General features: G+C 40.6%; 1 protein-coding gene across 1 annotated transcript in view; it reads right to left on the reverse strand.

The window, feature by feature from the left end:
* spns2 (SPNS lysolipid transporter 2, sphingosine-1-phosphate) overlaps positions 1 to 13,500 on the reverse strand; it is a 64,959-nt gene extending 51,459 nt beyond the window's left edge. The window contains exon 1 of the mRNA XM_077546968.1: positions 13,050 to 13,500. Within this exon, the coding sequence (XP_077403094.1) occupies positions 13,050 to 13,281 (232 nt within the window). The 5' untranslated portion in view covers positions 13,282 to 13,500. The remainder of the gene's footprint in view (positions 1 to 13,049) is intronic.
* Positions 13,501 to 13,705: the final 205 nt, after the last annotated feature.

The raw sequence follows: 13,705 nt of genomic DNA on the forward strand, positions 1-13,705 counted from the left end.
GCTCTTTAATAATACATTGGGGGTGTGGGGTGGGGGGGGGGCTAGCACACTTGTTGGGGGAGATCGTGCTTTAGATGGAATAGGAAGAGGGGCAGTGAAGCGAGGCAGAGGTATTTGAGGGAAGATGAGTGACGGACAACCAAGGTGGTCTGTCGAGTCAAGGTCAGGTTGTACACACTTCTGTATTCCATGGAGACACGGGTTTGAATTCTCCTTGAGGAGGAACATCTTGTTAGGTGAAGCGCGGGTGTGTGCGGGGGGCTTGGAAACATAAAAACTAAGGGTGTCTTAATAAATCGCAAGGCTTCAATAGTTAACTCACGATTAACCGCAAATTTTATATCTGTTTTAAATGTACAATAATATATATTTTTTCAAAGTTTTCATACTCTTGTTAACCTAAAATTTGGAGGGGGGGGGGAATTTAACTAATAGAAATATGGCTGCATCTTTTAGCCATTGATAACAGTCATTTCAAAATTCATATAATTGACTTGAAATTAAAAAGATGTACTGTACTGTAAAAAAAAAACAAGTGTGACATTGATTTGTGTTGAGGTCATTTTTCTGCCACTAGATGGCATAATTGCATTCGGAAGAGATTGGTGACAGCTCAGTAATTTGATTTTCATATTTACAGCTTTCTAATCTTTAACGTGAAGTAACTTGTGAAATTCTGCACATTTTTTTAAATTGGAAAATACAACTTGACCCAAATCTTCACAATTATATGCATTATTATAAAAAAAATGTTACTGCTAATTTAAAGTAACTTTAAATTCATTTTTAAATTACCTCAAAATGAACGCACTAATTTTCACACACCTAACAAAAAAATATAACATAATGGTCAAATCAAGAATACGAATGTTGCGCATGTGAGTATGCGTGGGTGTGCAAACAGCAGCCACTTGGACATATATATTATGTATTAATCAGAAGGATGTTGTCATAACAGTGAAGCAGATTGAAGTCGTGTAGCATTTCTGATTCAATGTTTTACTGTCCTCACTTCAATTTCAGCATATCAATCAGCTTCGGGTGGTTTTGCGTAATTAGTATAAATATAGGTCGCCAGTCAAGATAAGATTTTTTAGATTGCCTGATCGTTGTCATTAGCATAACACGGATTTAATTATTAATGGATTAGGCCGTGTGAATCTTTCCACTATGATTCATATCTGATGGCCTATCGATTAAATCTTTCTTTGGCCTTAGGTTTTCCGCGTTGATATGTGATCCAAAGAGAGGACTGGGAATCTATTTGCGGCTCGATTTAGCATCAAATCACTCCCACTACTCAGAGACCATCAAATATGTACGTCAGATGTAAATATGGTGCCAATATGGTGCAGACTTTCAAAAATTTAGAAATTAAGGTAAAAATCGCTTTTTAACATATCCATTGTTGAGGAAGATGTTTGTTTTGTTTTTTTTTGTCTGCAAAACATATCGTATATCTTTTTAATAGGCGCAGACCATCAAACACAAAACGCGGCTTTGGTTTTTGGACTTTGTACACTGGAATGTCACCACGTCTCCTCCGTGCGACGTCTGCAAAATAAGAACACCACTTCCACTACCAATGCATCAAAAAGGATTCCCTATGGGCAACCATAACTACTACATTTTGGTCATAAATAATAACATATCCGTCATTCCCATCTCATGTAATTTAACTAAGTGTAGACATGTATTTTTATCCTAGAAATTTGGAGATAAATATGAGAATGCAACATGTTATTACCACGACCAGACTTCCGTCTGGCTTTTCATCGAAATCACTCACATCGACACATTTGTACTGACCGAGAAGCTGTCGAGGCGACCTTTGAAGTACCAAACATTTTAATAAACTCAATTTCAGTCAAGTAGATGCAAGAGCAGTTTAGCTCAAGATGCCAGCGTCTTTCCTTATCTCATAAATTAGATACGCATCTCATTACTGCCTCCACCAGCAGAAACCGAAATATGTGTTTGTTTTGTTTTTACTCAACCTCCCTTCAAGTATTCGATATGAAAAAATAATGTGACCCAATTCTAAATCAAAACTACATTATTTACGACTCAAATTGCGTAGCAATGAAGTCGAAGTAAGTGAGACGTGTCTACATTTTTCACAATGTGGAAGGCATTTTTTCCTTTATTATGACACTTCTTCATTCATTAGAGCGGCCTACGTAGCTACCGCGCAGAACACGGGCTGGGGCGGGACTTGCGTGCTTATCATTTTTAGTCATTAAACATTTCAAAATGAACTTTTGAACTGCAGTGTAGTAGGCCACATAGCTCCACAACATACGAAATAATTGTGGAGAATTATGCTGCATTCATTTTCGATAAAGTAGTAAGCAGTGTTTAAATGAATGTATCCTAGCAATGGTGTCCAAACTACAGCCCGGGGGCCATTTGTGGCCCACCGTCCATTTTGTAGCGGCCCTCAGCACATATAAAAAAAACAACTACAGTACTAATAACAAATTTGACTTGTACAGCTTTTCTAGATTTGCAATTTAAAATCAATTAACAACTACAATCGTATTTTTTTTTTTTATCTTTATGAGACCTTATGACTTTCTGCGGTGTCAAGGTCTGATTTGTGAGCATATCACATTAATGATTAACTGAAGTCTTTTAGTAAACAACACTAGTCTTAAAATTGTCATCTTATTATCGGTTAATCTTGCTTTGGTTCTGAATGTGGTGATCTGCTCAAGGCCGGGGCGGATCTATTCTGGTGGACTATAGGTCTTTGACCCCCCCAAAAAAAAGAAAAATCCCAAACTGTTTGCCTTACCACTTTTAACATGTGTTAAAAACGACAAACAAAAACATGCTTTAAAAAAAAAAGTACAGTATAATACATAACTGCTTCAAATAAAGGTATTGTGCTTGTATGCAGATTCTACATGTAAGCGTGTGCAACAACATTATCCAAAGCGTGAATCCTCCACAGTCCAAAACTCACCCTAAAATCCCAGACTGTATATGCGCAAATTAGGATTACCAAAAAAATCTGAGCCCTGGACTGAGGCCCCCCTCAACCCCTCAAGCACTGTAATGAAAATCCTCTGACATCATGACACTTACATATCAACAAATCAAATGTTTAAAAAAGAACGCTGATGAAACTAGAGTGTGAACACACACAAAGCTTGCTGGCTTGTCTGATATGAACTATTACGTAATCCCTCTACTGAGCTGTTGACACCATCACATGAAAATGCAAGGGAAAGATTATCTTTTAGTTCTGAAGCAAATAGGGTGCCACTGTAAATAAACAGCATACTTGTGATTATGACAGCTGGAAGTGTATGGAGAAGCATAAATATACAGTACTGCAGAGATTGTTATGACGACTGGAGCTACTGGTCAATACTGTGTTCTACGCCGAATTACAAATTTGACCCTTGCCTGAAATATAAACGTAGAAAAATCTAAACAGATTTACAAAAAATAATATATTTAGTATGCAGAATAATGAATGAATGAATATGCCATGTAATTGACTAGTCAATGAGTGCCTGGACTAGTAGCTACCCCACATTCACATATTTGTTGACCATTTTACCATTACTGGTTGTAGATTTGCTAAAAAAAAAAACACACATCAAAGTCCAAAAAATGACAAATCAAATTCGGTCGTAATGGTGAATGGAGTGCGCTTATATACGGCAGAACCCAGGTTGTTTTGTCAGTTTTTGGTAGTTTTAAATCCATCCATGTCGTAGGCTAACTGTCATAGCAGCTAGCTAGCGCTAAGATAACCTGGGAGGGGTTGGTCACCTCACTCTTTCCGATAGTGCCATTTGTAGGCCGAAAAGAATTGCGTGCATGGTGAGGCTCGAAGAAACTGAAATATATCTTTCCATGTCGTAGGCTAACTGTCGTAGCAGCTAGCTAGCTAAGCTAAGCTAACCTGGGAGGGGTTGGTCACCTCACTCTTTCCGATAGTGCCATTTGTAGGCCGAAAAGAATTGCGTGCATGGTGAGGCTCGAAGAAACTGAAATATATCTTTCCATGTCGCAGGCTAACTGTCATAGCAGCTAGCTAGCGCTAAGCTAACCTGGGAGGGGTTGGCCACCTCACTCTTTCCGATTGTGCCATTTGTAGGCCGAAAAGAATTGCGTGCATGGTGAGGCTCGAAGAAACTGAAATATATCTTTCCGTGTCGTAGGCTAACTGTCATAGCAGCTAGCTAGCGCTAAGCTAACCTTGGAGGGGTTGGTCACCTCACTCTTTCCGATAGTGCCATTTGTAGGCCGAAAAGAATTGCGTGCATGGTGAGGCTCGAAGAAACTGAAATATATCTTTCCATGTCGTAGGCTAACTGTCATAGCAGCTAGTTAGCGCTAAGCTAACCTGGGAGGGGTTGGTCACCTCACTCTTTCCGATAGTGCCATTTGTAGGCAGAAAATAATTGCTAATTTATTTATTCTAAGTGATATGAAGAAATGGAATGCAGGGAGTCCGTATTTCAAGCAGGGTTGAGCTATGACTTGACAGTGTGTCTTACGCAGCAATGTGCTGAACCCATCACCTACCTCTCCAGTTCCTTCCTTGTGATCTTGCTGTCTGCCAGCAGGTAAACACCACAATCTTGACAGATAATGAAAGCAGGAAGGGACGTTGTACTTTTGATGTGGGAGAGGATGAAAGATAGCTTGGCTGGTTGGAAGCTTGGCGAAATCCTTCCAAATCTGACTCATCTTTGCTTCCCACTCCCAACATGCCTTCATAACTGTAATCCCAAATACACTTGGAGGAGGATGCAGCACCAAACGAACGATAGCAGTCTGCTGTTCTTTCCACACGTCCTCCCATGATGACAGGGAGGATGGTGATTATCGGGTTGCTGCTTGCTATCTTCACGTGTCAAAGATCAACAGGCAGCTTGAGCAAGCTGTTGGCTTGACAAGCTACTGAACGCTAAAGAAGATCAGAACCAGCTGAGAAATTTCATGATAAATCCTTGTTGTTGGAAAAAGCTCATCGAAAGGCCGTTACAATACTAGAACCACTTTGTCTTAGTATTATATGTTCACCTTCCATTAGCCTACTGGATGACATTTTTAGAGTGTTTCTAGTGAGCTCTAACTACAAATAAAGCGCTAGATGCTAACTAGCATATATTTTTTGATCACCTATTGTACAGTATTGCCTCACAAGTCACATGTACTGGTTGTAATCATGCGCCCTAGTCATTTTATTAGTGTGCAGTTGGGGCCTGTGACCGTGCCAGTTCCACACCTAGAGTGTGCAGGGCCAATCAATTTACCTAACTACTCTCTGAGTTGAACCTCGATTACAAAAAAAAAAAAAAAAAGTATTTAAAAATATTCTACAAAAAAATGATTACAAAATCGGGGAAAGAAAATCAGAAAAAAAAACTAGAAAACGGGTGAAAAAACAACATAAAATGTAAAAAAGAAAAAAAAAGTGAATATGTGAATTTGTGAGTGCCAAAATGCGAATATGCATTGACTCCAGTTTAAAGTTGTAATATCACCATTCACCACTAGAAGGCAGTTTAGTGCTGCTCTATACTGTACATATCAAGAGTAGGCCTAATACTTTTTTGACGATTTGGATTTGGAATGTATACTCAAACATATTACCTCAATGATATTCAAATTGTCTTGTCAATTAAAGGCTAAGGCTACTTTAAGTGAGTAGATTTTTGTGTGTGTGTGTGTGGGGGGGGGGGGGGGTGCACAAAGTGAGTTTTTGCACTTCATGTTGGTTTACTGTTCAAAAGTTTTGTGCCATCCTTGATTGAGACACCATCATCGCGGGTGCATTACAGAGTACCAAATAATATACAACTCATTATTATACTTGATCAAAAGAATTCTCAATTAAGGTTTTATGCCCAATCCTAGTTTTTTGTAAAGAGTAATCACCATTTTGGAGGTCCTTGTAAAATGGGATTAGTTGCCACTTTTGTCAGATTTCTGTCCAGCCTTTTTTTTTTTTTTAACGTACTTGTTCAGTACCATAAATAATAATTTGGAGTGAAATAACCAAAAAGTGTCTTTCCATGGTTCTATTATATTTAGACTTCATGTCCAGGAGCGAAACGGTGAAAGCTGATGTAAAGTGAGCGTGTATGCTTGATGGCAAAAATCTGCCTTGGCCACATAAAAGAATCTGGAGGAAGGAGCTCTGTCTAATTCCATCGGTTACTATTACAGACGTCAGCTAAATTGGAGCCTTAAGAACACACCGACTGTTTTTTCATGCTAGGGTATAGCAATAAAGAGATTACTGAGAAATCTGTGGGAAACCAGTTTGGAAAAGTCCAACATGCCATTGCCAAGGATCCCATTTTGACATCCGAGTTCAAATCCATACACTGAGCTGAAGCGATAATTTGAAAGAATGATCTAATTGGAACCAGCCAGATGTCGGATTTAAAAGAGGAAGAACGTAGCAGCGGCACTATTACTGGATGCCCCTATGTCTTTTTAATTCCCTCTGCTGTTGCAGCGCTTGTATACAGACCTTTAATGTGTTGCTGTAAAATAAATGAAACAAGCAGCAGCAGAAGGCCCAACACAGCAGTTTACATTCATCTGCAACTAAATGCGAGTGAGAAAAAAAGAAGAAAGGCGGCCAACATCTACTTTTATATATTCGTCTTTGATTCATTGCAGACGCCTCCTCTTTCCTCACTTCCCTCCTTTTCCAGCCGCCGTGGAACTGAAACTTCGGGCCTTTCCTGCCTTTTGAGCACTTCCACGCCAGACTGTTGTGGCCGGTGACATCAGACAGGAAATCATGTAGCGGCGAGGAAAAATACATGCCGCATTTACCCTGTAACCACGCTGACTGTAAAGGTTCTAGAGGTGTGAACCCGTGTGGATTGTGGATGATGATGAGAAAATGGACTCAGCGACAAGGAATACATGTCAGACTATGGCTATATCGCTACATCTTTGCTACTGCGTGACAAAGAGCTTGCCGCCTTAAGAGGATTATCACCCCCGCGCTCATCTATGTCTGAGAGGCCAAAAAGTATACAAGCGCTTGTATATAAGATGCATCTTTTGTTTTGGGGCATTCCTGGAGTGACAGCTTGACACGCATGACGCAATCATTAATCTGCAGCTCGCCGCCATGCGATTATCTTGCAGCCCTCAAATTACCACTTTGTGGGGTGTGTGGGGTGGGGGTGTGGGGGGGGGGGGGTGCGCGCAAGGGGGCGGCGGAGATAAAAGAGATCAAGGTTGACTTACTGATCAAGCAAATAACTTTAAGTGCCGAGCGTCTGCCTCACATATCCTCATATTCTCTGAAAAACACTTAATCCCCTCTTTATGATAAGCTCGAGGGGTGTCTGCTGCGGGACCAACTCTTGGATTCAAAGCCAACTCAAATTAAATTAAACATAGTGGCGCCCGCAAACTGTGAAGCAAATAGAATAAAAGTGTCCATAAAAGTGTCCATGCGCTCTCCTTTCTAGTATTTTTAGCTCAAATTGCGTATACCTTTTTATACCATACACGGAAATTCCTTCCTCCTTTCTCAAGAAAACGGCCTCATATGTCGCAGTGCACAGCACACTGCAGCCTTGTCTGCGTCACAGTCTCGGTCATAAAAAGGAAGGTAGGGCACTGAACGTCAGCGCCGGCAGTCAGCTGAGCTGCAATGAAAGTGGCTATTGGCTTTCGCTGCCTCCGACCTTCAGCAAACCTAATTTATAGTTATATTTGAACCACAAATGGGTCTGTGTTTTCAAACTTATGTTTATGCAAAATCAAATCAATACAAAAGACAGAGTACAAACAAGTTTGGATTTCCATCCTGTTTTCAAAAACAGGACATGATTTCAAATTGACGGTGCAGAAAATGCACAAATATAAATGCATTTCAGAAAAAAAAGATGTTGATCATTTCAAAGATAATAAATCTGCTTACATGAAGGACTACAGAAAAATGAGAATACTGGTGAGGGGTTGAAATCCTGATGATTTGGACAAATTAAATGCATTCATTGATTTTCAAAAGTAAATATCAGTTAATTTGATCATCCATTTGTTGTCGATTAATCAATTAATCATTGCAGCTCCGGTCTATTTAGACTGATGCTATTATAATGTTTACAAAATATCCCTCATCAACTATTGGGAAAATTGCTAATCATTTATACAATCATCGTCTAATTTCTGTGGCACTTCTCACCATCAATTTGGGTCAACAGTTGGGTCAAAATCAACCCAAATTGGGTCAAAGGGGGACCGATACAATTTTCTGGGCATTGAACCCAAATAGTTGATTCAACCTAAAAAAAAATGGGTTGCTTTTTGGGTTACTAATTTAATTTTACCCAACATTTTGGGTTAAAATCAACCCAAATTGGGTCAAAAGGGGACCGATACAACTTTCTGGGCATTTAACCCAAATAGTTGATTCAACCTAAAAAAAAATGGGTTGCTTTTGGGGTTACTAATTTAATTTTACCCAACATTTTGGGTTAAAGAATTCAAAAAGTTGTCAGTTCATATTTGACCCAATTCAACTGGGTTATTCAATTAACCCCAAAAGTTGTGTCAAATGAACAAACCCACAAAACAACCCAAGAAATCAGGTTGCTTTGTGGATTATTAATTTAATTTGACCCAATTTTTGGGTTAAATAACTCAAACAGTTGTCAGGTCATTTTTGACCCAATTCAATTGGGCTTTTCAATTAACCTAAAACGTTGGGTTAAATAACTCAATGAGTTGTCAGGTCATTTTTTGACCCAATTCATTTAGGCTATTCAATTAACCCCAAAAGTTGTCAAATGAATAAACCACAAAACAACCCAGAAAAATTGATTGTATTTTTGGGTTATTCATTTAATTTGACCCAATTCAACTGGGTTATTCAATTAACCCCAAAAGTTGTGTCAAATGAATAATTCCACAAAACAACCCAGGAAATCAAGTTGCTTTGTGGATTATTCATTTAAAATGACCCAACTTTTTGGGTTAAATAACTCATTTGTCAGGTCATTTTTGGCCCAATTAGATTGGGTTATTCAAATAACCCAAAAAGTTGGGTCAAATTAAAAAAACACAAAACACTCCCAAAAATGTGATTGCATAGCGGGTTATTAATTTTATTTGACCACTTTTTAGGTTAAATAACTCAAAAAGTTGGGTCAGTTCATGACCCAATTTGAGTTATTTTTTGACCCAACTGTTTTCGAGCGTAAGTACAATTTGTGCTGGATGTGTTGGTTTTATGAGCGTTTTTTTTTTTTTTTTTTTTTTCATCTCAGACATGGATGAGCAGAAAGTCTTTAACAACGCCGTGCATCAGTGGGTGCAATTTTCATATCATTGTTGTGAGGCAGAATAGCTCCGGTGTCTGGGATGGTCACTCTCCGTCTCACTGACAATGCTTTAGTGATCCATGCACACACAACACACTACAGTCATGGCTATTGGTACAAAGCCCTTTTGACGTTCAGGGGTGGAGGGCGTGGCATCACTACATCTACTTTCTTCCACTGCAGCAGCCCCCCCTCTGCTTACGACTCCGCGCTCTCATTCATCCCTGGAAGAGTGGTCGGGTGTAGGGGAGGGGGGCATTTATTCTGTGTGTTTGCTTTCTGTGGGTGTGCACTCAAGCCTGTTTAATTGACATTAAAGATCTACGAGACTCAGGATTAGGTACCTGCTACTGTGTGGTCGGGGTGAGAAAATGACTGCAGGGCATGCAGAAAGCAAAGAGGATGAATAGAAAAAAGAGAAAGTAAACTGAAGGTTGAAGGGCAGAAAGGTAGATTCGCATAACGATTCACTCATTGTATTTCAATCACAATTGCACGATGATTAACTCATAATTTTCGGATTCAAGTAAGAACGAATCATAGGTGTACTTGTGCCACAGGAATGTTTGAATGGCAACGCGTGTGACATGTAAATACTGTGGCAAGTGCACAGCGTTGTGTGAAGTGTGTTCTTTGAGACCCGACACCAGAAATGTGTGCCCATGTATGGGAATAATTAGCCTGCTAATGAGCATATACTAAACTGTTAAGCACTCAATAAAGCCCATCTAAGCAGTGTATCAACACCTTTGACATCTGATGCCAGCATGATGGGAGTTTTGCAAACTTGGACGCTGGACTGGACAAAGGAACCCTCCTAGGTTAGCTTAGCGTTAGCTTAGCGTTAGCTAGCTAATCATATGGCAGACATGACATGGATGGAGAACACGGATGGATTATAAAACTTTACCAAAAGCGAAAAACACTGGATTCTGCATTCGTTGTCCAGTATACGGTGAGGGATCCTGGACGTTAAAGTAAGTTATTTCAAACTTAAATGGAAAGCCTTTCCATAAATTGACGCTGCTGCGTTAGCAAATCGGATACGAATGAATAGTGGTGGTTGTTCTGATGTTTTTTTTGTTGTTGTTGTTTTTTTTAAGTGAATATGAGGCTTAGTACGACATATAGTGTAGATAAAGTACTATATGCACTCCATTTACCATTAAGACAAAATTTGATATATTTTTTTATTATTATTATTTTGGGACTATCATGCGTTTTTCCGTAAAAGTACAAAGTAAAATCAGTAACCCAGTCAAATTGATTCATGATTTGCTGCTTAAACGGTAAACAAATAGTGAATATGGATTTTGTGTATGGGTCCTGCTGGTGCTAGTAAAACAAAACCCAGTTTGAGTGAAATAACTAACCCAACGCTGGGTCCAAAGATTTAGATCCAACAAGCGGTAAAAATTACCCATACTGATAAGTTCAAGCTGTCAAAAAAATGGGTTACCACTTTATCAGTATAGCTGGGGTTAAAAATAATACCAACATTTTCTAAGAAGAAGAAGAAGAAGCAACTTTCCCATTTTAAGGTTTGCCACAGTAAATCATTACATCGGACCTTCCAACCCACCCAATCCCCGTGTTTCAAGTCGGCGGTGCCATTCAGCTTCCACGATCAGCGACCGTTGCCTTAAATTCATGTCAATTTTTGTACACAAAACCAAAAAATAACAACCAGCTTCAGCTCTTCGGCCTGCTCAAATCAAATCTTTAACCCAATCTGATGGGTTAAAGTAATTAACCCAATCTTGGGTAGAAGTAACTGCTCAAAATCCACAGCTACCCAGTGAGTGTGTTAGGAAATCGACCCACACTCTAAAAACCGTTGGGTCAAAAATAACCTAAATTGGGTCAAAAAGGGACGGATTCAACTTTTTGGGGTTATTGATTTAACCCAAAGAGTTGGGTTAAATGACAAACTAAAAGACAAAAGCAACCCACAAAATGATTATATGAATACTTAAAACATAACCCAAATTGGGTCAAAAAGGGACTGACCCAACTTTTTAGATTCAACACTTTAAGAAAGGTTGGGTCAAAAATAACCCAATTTGGGTTTACTTTGTAAAAGGGACCAATCTAAATATGGGGTAATTTTGATTTGACTTTGAGAAAATTGAGAAAGTTGGGTCAAATTGATCCAAATTGGGTTACTGTATTTTTAACCCAACTTTTTTTTGTGTGTGTGTTTAACTCTCCGCATGTCACTCTTCAGGTACGAGCAACCTCCACAGCATCATCATGTTTGTGTTTGGCTCACACTCTCAAAACATTTGCGTCAAAAAAATAACCCAACTTGGGTAAAAGAATAAATAGATCCACTAACTTTTCAGAAGTTGCAATATCGCACATAGAGCTGGAGACAATGCCCCGCGCAACACAGATGCACAGTGTTGGTAATCTTCCACCATCTAATTGCTACCGCAATGTCGCTCACCCAGCAGGGGAGGAGAGAGAAAGCCTCGCAGAAAGATTGGAGGAGGCGGAAGGATGGCAGATAAGCTCACACGACATGTTTGGTGGACATTCTTCCAATGCACATCGTGCCCATGCATAATGCAAAACAGGTCTGCCGAGTTCAGGTGACAGGGATGGGCCTGCGGTCCACGTTCCCCATCATCACCTGTCTTGTACAACAAGTTTGTGACATCATCATTTTTTCAGCTAAACTGTGTTTCTTAGCAAGGTTCGGTTAGCAGATGAAAGTCTAGACTGCGGTGACCATCCACACCCTCAAGGCTCAGCCTCTTTCGAGCTGACAGACTGGATCTGAAGCCCTCAAAATGCGGAGCCGCAAGCATGTGGCCACTTATAGAGTACACAGTTCTGTAGGACACACTCCTACGGTCACAATTTCAAAAATCCTGTTGACTAGAAATAAGGATTGTATGGATAGCAAACAACTCAACGTAACAATGTAGGAGTGATTTTAAGTGATTGGATCAAAGCAAATAAGCATAAAAAAAAAACGTTATCCTGGAATTAATTGCTTACACTTCCTTCCATTCTTTGGTGCTGCAGCAATATTTTTTAACTCATACACTGCCAAGAGTACAATGTCCGATTTCGGACTGTATCACTAGTGAAACAGTTGACTCGGATTCCATTTTATAATCACCAATATTATCTTTATCTAAAATTGGCTTGGATATAAATCTTAACAAAACAACACACATGATCTGTTTCCATTTTAGTTTCGGTTTCACAAACAGCATCCCAAAAAAAAAAAAATGTGGCCGAGAAGGATTAACACCACATGGCTTTTCCAATATTGAGCTAAACCTCCACTTCCACCCCCCAGGAACTAATGCACCCCCCCCCCTTCAGATCCATCTTAAACATTTATCAACCATCATCGACGTGACACACACGGTTGTGGAAGGAGAGTCTCAGCGGATCGATCAGTGATTATCTGCGGCATATCGGTGATCACTAAACCCACCGTGGAAGCATTTCCTTGAGAGATAGCGAAGGCGCGGCGGCTTGATTAAATCAACACAAGAGTCTACACAGCGTGGAAATAACACGGCAAGTGTGTGTCCACTGCGCCGAGGCGATCCCATTGTTCCGCCCGTCTGAGCTGAGGTGAGCTCATAAAGACCGAAGAAGCTTCCAGCCAATTAATCCGCCCAGCAAAATGACAATCGGACCCTGCTCCATAATCTTTAACGCCCAAAGCTTTTACTCATAGTAGAGAGAGAAAGAAGCTCTTACCGACTACTGTGCATCTGTCCATGTAATTGAGTACGTTCCCGAAACTGAGGATGACAGCAGCGACGACCGGCGAGCGGCATCGGAGCAGCGCGGCGCGAAATTTCTGCCCGGGTTTGCAAGCGTGGAGGTCCGGGTTGGATTTGAGCGCGGGGCTCATGCCGCCCGACAGCGTGCGCACTTCGTCCAAATTGCTGCAGCCTTCCAGCTCGCATCCATCACCTTCCACGCACATTCTGGTGCATGCAAAGTGACTGGAGGAAAAAGAAAAACTGAACGAGGGGGGTTGGGGTGGGGTGAAGGGGGGGGGGGGAAATACTTGAACACGGGTGAGAGGACCTCCGTGGTATTAGTCGCTGTGGAAGTGTTGTCTTGAAAGCTGGAGCGCGGGATGAGCTCTTCTCGGGATCATATTTTTCCACCAGTGTGTAGTGACTGAGGGCCAGTGCGCTCCTGAGTTGTCTTTTTTTCCTCTCCTGTCAACCAGGCGAGCGCAAGGGGCGTGGCCTGGCAATGGCAACCGCGCCCCTTTGCGCCCTGCAGCCAATGAGGGAGGCGCACCTGATTGAGCTGCAGATGCCGAAGAAACAACTGCAAACACGAGTCATGAGGATGGGCTGGATAAGATAAATGACGGTTGTGAAATGGGTGTGGATGAG

This window comes from Vanacampus margaritifer, chromosome 16, assembly GCF_051991255.1.
Source record: "Vanacampus margaritifer isolate UIUO_Vmar chromosome 16, RoL_Vmar_1.0, whole genome shotgun sequence".
Lineage (NCBI taxonomy): Eukaryota > Metazoa > Chordata > Actinopteri > Syngnathiformes > Syngnathidae > Vanacampus > Vanacampus margaritifer.